The following is a 7479-nucleotide window of genomic DNA, read 5'->3' on the forward strand; positions in this document are numbered from 1 at the left end:
CTATTAAATTAATAAAAAAAATTTTTTTTAGTGAAAAAAGCATTTTTTTTAGAATAAAAAAATATTTTTATCTTATTTTATCCAAACATAATTGATAAATAAAAATAGTCACAAAAAAAAAATTGATAAGTAAAAAAAATTTTTTTCATAAGATATCAAATATAAAATTACTTTTATTTTTATAAAAAATTGTTAAAGAAAATACTGTTAGGGAGCTAATGGTCTAAATTTTTGGTCCAATATGAATAAAACCAATGATCGAACTCTTGACTTTTTTGGATCTAGAATTCTTATACCACGTCATGAAACCACTCATCCCAAAAACTTAACCTGACAGAAAAAGGTAACACTAATAGTTATATTTCTAAATTCTAATACTAAATAAACTTCCATTGTACACATTGTACAAAATTTCTATTGGCTTCCTATACTTTCTCTTTTAAAAAATCTTTTTAAAAAATGACGCCTAAACAATCTCTAAAACGCTTACCAAATCAAGGAGAACTCAACTAACTGTAGTGTGGATGAAGAAGAATGTGTCTGAGATGAGAGTGGCCGCAGAAATATCCACAAGTGGGAAGCAGTTCCACAAAGTCTACTTTTATGTTCTCTAGACTTTACAAAGTTTGACTTTGACCTTAGTTAACCTGAAAACTACAGATTTCAGCATATTTTAATGGGTTCCTTATTCCCATTCCTGATTCCCATTTTCCAAAAAAAAAAAAAAACTTACGCACGGTTCTTCTGTTGATTTCATTGTAATGTTTTAAATGCATACATATAACAAAGAGCAGTCATATTCATTATTGTTAGATAACTTGGTGTGCTTAAGATGGAACATTTTTTTGCGTATTTATTTAGAAAATAAGAGAGGAAAAAGGTTAAATCACTTAAATGCATTAATTTTTTTTAAAATATAATTTAGCACATTCTCTAAATTAAACACCTACTTGACACTTGAGTTGATAATACATGCGCACATATGATATATCTGTTTCCTGACCCGAAAATAGCCATTAATTATTTTTAAAAACAAAATGCTAATGAATGACAAAAAAGTAAAAGGAAAGAAAGGTTATATTTCATGTTGCTTTGCTACTTTGAGGGATATTTTTAGGGTGATGCCACTTTAAGTGTTTAAGAAGTAACCGTGACCAATTTAAAAACAACATTGAGTATAATTGGAAGTTGGCAATAATATACTAATATGAGTAAACCATATGAGTTTCATGTTTTTGGTAAATTGCTTCTAAGTTCTAACATTAGTTTCAGTACTAATTTTTGGGTTGGAATATCAGTCATTCAGGTAGGGTGTTCGGGAAAATATAAAAGAAATGGGCTTCGAGAACTTTTTGTATCAATTTAATGGGCCGAGAGGCAAGCCCATGTATACCAAAAATAATTTTTTTTTAAAAGAAATTTCCGGGAAAGAAAAGAAGATAAAGCACGTGATCATCATGTCTCGTGAGCAAGGTGACCGTCCAAAAAATCGTTGGAGAAGTGCAGAACATGGTAGCGCATTATTTATTTGGTTTCCCACACAAGGAGTTGACTGGACCCACCACTTTCACGGTTCCGCCTTTAATAATACAAGAGCAAGAGGAAGACTTGCTTCTACCAACAAGATCCGGTTAAGAATGGCAGACAACGAGTCCAGCAGCCTGTTTTCTGCTTACAAGATGGCAAAATTCAGTCTCTCGCACAGGGTGGTGTTGGCGCCCATGACCAGGTGCAGAGCCTTGAACGGCATCCCACGTGCCGCTCACGCGGAGTATTACGCTCAGAGATCCACACCCGGTGGATTCCTCATCACCGAAGGGACTTTGATCTCTCCCACTGCTCCTGGCTTCCCTCATGTACCTGGAATATACTCTGAGGAGCAAGTTGAGGCATGGAGAAACGTCGTGGATGCCGTGCATGCCAAAGGCAGCTTCATCTTCTGTCAACTCTGGCATGTTGGCCGTGCATCTCATCCCGGTAACCGATTACTCATATATAATACTATTGTCAGAATATAATTAAGATTAATTAGGATCAATTAGTATTATTTAATATAAGTGAATATTTATTATAGAAGATTACGTCTTTATTATTACGATTCTATTAGTACTTTGATTACACTCAATAGTACACAAATTTTTTCTCCAGTTTAATCTCTTGTTTCTAACAATTATAATATTATATATCAAATTCAAATATCTGATTTGCTGATTTGAACAGTGTATCAGCCTGGGGCGGCGCCGCCCATTTCCTCCACAAACAAGGCTATTTCCTCCAGATGGAGAATTCTCTTGCCGGATCAGTCCTACGGCGTGTATCCAGAGCCCCGACCACTTGACTCTTCTGAGATACCACAAATAGTGGACCACTATCGCCAGTCAGCGGTCAACGCTATCCGAGCAGGTTTCGATGGAATTGAGATTCACGGTGCACACGGCTATCTGATTGATCAATTCTTGAAGGACGGGATCAATGAGCGAAGAGATGAGTATGGTGGATCCATTTCAAATAGGTGCAGGTTCTTAATGCAGGTAGTTAAAGCAGTTGTTTCTGCAATTGGAGCAGAAAGAGTAGGTGTTAGAATCTCACCGGCAATCGACCACCTGGATGCCATGGACTCCGACCCGCTTGGCCTGGGGCTAGCAGTGGTGGAGAGGCTCAACAACCTCCAGCAAGAGCTGGGCAGAAAACTGACCTATCTCCATGTCACTCAACCCCGCTACACAGCTTACGGGCAGACCGAGTCGGGCAGACCCGGCAGCGAAGAAGAGGAAGCTCGGCTGATGCGGACGCTGCGCAATGCTTATGAGGGTACATTCATGGCAAGTGGTGGATTCACAAGGGAGTTGGGAATCGAAGCTGTGGCTCAAGGGGATGCGGACTTGGTATCCTACGGTCGCCTTTTCATCTCCAACCCGGACCTGGTTCAGAGGTTGAAGCTCAATGCACCTCTAACCAAGTATAACAGAAAGACATTTTACACTCAGGATCCTGTTATTGGCTACACTGATTACCCTTTCCTAAGTGGGACTACTGACTCACTCTCACGCCTTTAATTCTTATCTTACTTCAATTATTGCATGTAATAAGGGAATGTTTTTACTTTTTATCATGTATCTCAAGTATGAAAGTTTGAAAAATAGTTTGCAAATTTCAAAGGAAGTAGATTTTAGTAAAGTTGGTAAGGAGTTGTATGCTGATGGTGTGTAGAATCAAACCACTGAGATTGTTTATAATGAAAATGGGCAAATGATAATATCACGTTACCCTCTTTAACATTAGAGTATACAAATCCATTCTTTTTTTCCTTTCTTTCTTTTCTCTCTTATGATGCAATTATAAATACAACTTATTCAGTACAAGTGTAGAATAAAATACAATCTAGAGTTTTCATTCAAAACTATGGTTAGGGATGAGGTTTCTTTCACAAGGTATACTGTTTAGTTTCTATTGAGTGTATTGAGAGTGCTATACTTAGGGCTGCCAGTGCCTGATCCTTAATTTATAAGTACATTCGCGTAGTTCAGGTTCAAAACCCACCTTGGTCCCTTGTATAAATCTTATCTCCAATAGGGTAGGGGCAATTTATAGCACCTTAACAGAAAATCCGGCTTTCCAACAGTCATATTCCAATCTCCTCAAGACTAAGAAATATATAGCACAGCACAGCCACAATGTCTTCTGTTTGCTGCTGTACTGATGTCATCATAAGAAGCACAACCACCAGTACGGAGTCTTGAATACTACCTTGATTTTTCACATATACATCCTGGCAGAGGATTTGCATAAAAACTTTCCTCCAGCTTCGGAAATTCTCCGGCCTGCCTTTCGTACGGACCGCCGATTCGGTCTGCATGAAGCTTTTTTACCTTGGAGCTGAACTTCTTCCAAGAAATTTTTCCTTCATCTAATTGGTCAACAAGTTTAACAAAATCAATCCTGCATTAACCATTGAAATTCTGGCTTATAAGAATAAGAAGGAAATAGTTTCACACGGGGTAAAATGCAGATCATTGAACCATCAAGTGGAAAGTAATACACGAGAAAGTACGTTAAGAATATCTTACTTGTCTGGATTGATGGTCTTCTTAAAGTTTTCAAAGCGCCTATGACCTTGTACAGCCTTTGCCATATTTCCATCGTAGGTGTAAAGAAACACATCGCTCTGAAGGGCAACGACATAGTCTATACCAGCCAACATGTTCTGGTGATTCTTGAAAGGACTCAGCTCTTCTTCAGAGGACAAAGAGGAATGAGAGAAGATGTTGGGGAAATCATCCTCAAGATATTTCATACTTCCTCTTCCGTATGCTTCTCCGGCAACAAGATAAATCCTTGTGTGTGATGGAAAACCAAGTGCTCTAAGTAACAGGGAAGTTTCCCTAGGAGTTAATGGGCAGCCTCCAAGCAATCTCCTCTCGGTCCCATTAATCTCTTTCTCCTTCCAGTGACTGACTTCATACCGCATTTGTCTTAGTTGCTCATCTTCTTCTACAGTCAAATTGTGACTGCAGCCAGTAAATGCAAGCATGTCCTTCTCATACCTACAACAAAACCAACAAAGAGCAAAGGTTATTAGAAGCAATGATAAATGAAATTGAGCTCTTTCTTTTTCAGCTTAGGCTTAGACATACCCACATATATGCAAAACATGTAGAGAAAAAGAAAACATAGGCAGAGAGAGAAGATTCAGGTTAATATTTGCAATACTAGTATTGTAAATTACCTCAGATGAAGGGCCAGATAAGGATTTCCATTCTGTCGCATTCTAGATACCAATGTGTTACCAAATTCTTCAATTGGAGCGGAGTATTTTAATGCTCTGTAATTTACACGGCATCTTAGCTTTTGTATGGAACTTGAAATGTTGTTGTTAGCTAGCCGGGAATCAGTATGAGTGAAATACATCACTTTGTGTTGTTTTAGGAGGGGAAGAACTTCAGTTTTGTAATAGTTGACCTGTAAGTTAACATGTATATTCTCACTTGAGTGCTTTTAAAAACAATAGCGAAAAAGAAATGCGATGCTATGATCCTCATAAAATTCAATAATCAATGACAAAGAACAACCAAAGGTGAATGACGACAACACATATAACAGCATCATTGCATAGTGATACTCTCATTTTGTTAACAACCTCAACTTGCTACCTAAAAGATCAGATGAATGGACGACTAAGTTCAACATGAATGGGATGAATAAAATTAGTAAAACATATATTCTAGATATGCAAAGGGAGGAGCTGGAGTAAACAAGTTATGCTGACCTTAGACCAAGATATTGGAGTTTTTGAGAAAGGCTCAATTCCGGCGTACACATCTGGTAATCTCTCGACTATGTGGATATCATCCTTCAGTGTATTAATAAAATGCCTCCAGTCAAACAAATCCTTGAAATCACTGCAAGTATATTGACAGGAATTAAGTTTTCGATGGCAGAAAGTATTAAATCCATTAGCCCAACAATATTTATTGAGGTGCAATGCCTTGATTTGAACAAGTCTGATGGTAATACCCTATGAATCTTGTATCTAAACATAAATATCATCTACATTGACTGAAATTTCAAAACCGAATGAAGTTTTTGAGATCCAATTTTCTACCCCATATTATAAGGTGGCAAAATAAACCAACCTCTCGTCAGCCCAGTAAGAGGTGTGATCAAGAGAAGGAAGAACAAGTGTCGCCTTCATAATCTTGGCAACAGCAACCATATCACATATCTGCAATTACAACACAATGATAAGTTAGATTATGCTTGCTACCTAACTTTTCATAATATACCATCGGAAATCAATGCTGCCAGACCCCAAATCTCATCTGGTTCAAGCCACCATTAGCGTTTATGAGGATATAGCCGTTGGTCTTTGCATCTAGCCCTGATGAAAAAGAAAGAAAAAGGAAGAGTGAGAAGAGAGAAATCACAGAATAACCCACTGCATAATACGAGATAGGAGGGTACTTGAGTCATACTCTTATGATTTCTTGGCAGTTCTATGCATTGAGTGAAATTGTCACTGTTGGGTTTAGACCAGATGCCTGACTCCTGAATGAAAATGCAAACTTTATAAATGAAAAAGAATAGACATCTCTAAACACAACATATATTACAGACGGGATTTAAGACTTACTTCGGCCATGGCAATCTCCCTACCAATTACTCCTGTGTCTACCATCTTTAGAGTTCGTTCAGCATCACCTTCTCCATCCCTATAACCATAATCAATGGAGCTTCGGTCCATTATTAATCTAGAAACGGAGCCAGATAGTTCCTGATAAAAGGGTAAAAAAATACTTTGCTTAGTAATATAACTTATCCAAACACCACACCATCCTCAGATGGATAAAAATTAAAGTGATTTAAGGATACTCAAATCAGATCATGAACTATCAACTATATAGTTCTTAATCCACCCTAGTGTGAGTTCTGCAACTCACTTATTAATGTTGGCAAACTAGTATGGTAGACACTGTATACAAAATTGATGATAAAATAATCTGCAACAATTTAGAAAGTGAAGCATTTCTAACAAAGTAGCTACTGTCCAAAACCAAAAGTACCCAGTTTCTCTAACAGAAAGGATAATTCCACAAACAACCAAACAAATTACAAACACTGCAAAAATGAATCAAATAGAACATGTTCACAAAACATAGCGTCTTCGCTCGCAAACAAAAAAGCTGATTAAACAACTTTGCAACGTAATATCCAAAATTTGACCTTCCACTCATTAAGAAATTATATATACTCTGCATCTTAAAACTTAAGATTCCTACGGAAAACCGAATCCCCCCAAAAAATAATATTAATAAAGAGATCACAATACGAACAATGCCACGAATAAAGTTCTAACTTTTGTGAAAAAACTGACACAAACTAAAATTAACCCCTGCCAAAATTATAATTTTTTAACACATGTATCTTCCTGAAACTTGATTCGAACCTTGTTAGCGTCCGATTCAGCTCTTTCAATGGCAGATCCAAGCCAGCCAGTGGCACACATCTTGAGAACACCGAGGAACAAGCACACACCACAGAACATCAAGAACATCCAGTGCCCAAGCTTCTTCTTCTCCCTCAGACCCAACTCCACAACAATGGACTCAATGGGCTTCTTCAGCAGACCCTTCACGCCGCCGCCGCCGCCACCCCTGTGCGTCACGTGATGGAGGTGGTGGTGGTGCACGTGCTTCCTCTCCGGCACGGTTTCCAACAACCCTTCCGATGAGAGCAAGCCAGTAGTCCCCATCTCCGATCTCGGAGAATTGATTTGCAGCTCAAGTTCATTGAGCGAGCCAAGAGAACCTCCGCCGCCACCGATGGAGCCACCGCCGGAGTTGGCGCCGGTGGAGGTGGCGTTGTTGTTCCGCTTGAAGGAGTGGGCCCGGCGGGTCATTGGGCCCGAAAAACGCGGGCTGTTGACCCGCTGGGATACCCCGTCAGCACCCATCGTGTAAGGCTCTGTTTGGATTCTACGCT

General features: G+C 38.6%; 2 protein-coding genes across 2 annotated transcripts; one reads left to right on the top strand and one right to left on the bottom strand.

The window, feature by feature from the left end:
• On the top strand, positions 1443 to 3276 carry LOC107643619 (12-oxophytodienoate reductase 3). The gene is made up of 2 exons (XM_016347313.2): positions 1443 to 1977; positions 2221 to 3276. Exons 1-2 carry the CDS (start codon positions 1458 to 1460, stop codon positions 3054 to 3056), a joined length of 1356 nt encoding a protein of 451 aa, XP_016202799.1. The 5' UTR covers positions 1443 to 1457; the 3' UTR covers positions 3057 to 3276.
• LOC107643611 (uncharacterized protein At1g04910) lies at positions 3317 to 7473 on the bottom strand. The gene is made up of 9 exons (XM_016347301.2): positions 6944 to 7473; positions 6131 to 6271; positions 5973 to 6045; positions 5808 to 5878; positions 5634 to 5722; positions 5267 to 5399; positions 4727 to 4959; positions 4068 to 4544; positions 3317 to 3939 (listed from the first exon to the last, which is right to left on the bottom strand). The coding sequence occupies exons 1-9, from the start codon at positions 7448 to 7450 to the stop codon at positions 3744 to 3746; spliced, it is 1920 nt and encodes a 639-aa protein (XP_016202787.1). The 5' UTR covers positions 7451 to 7473; the 3' UTR covers positions 3317 to 3743.

This window comes from Arachis ipaensis, chromosome B01 (assembly GCF_000816755.2).
Source record: "Arachis ipaensis cultivar K30076 chromosome B01, Araip1.1, whole genome shotgun sequence".
Taxonomy (NCBI): Eukaryota; Viridiplantae; Streptophyta; class Magnoliopsida; order Fabales; family Fabaceae; genus Arachis; species Arachis ipaensis.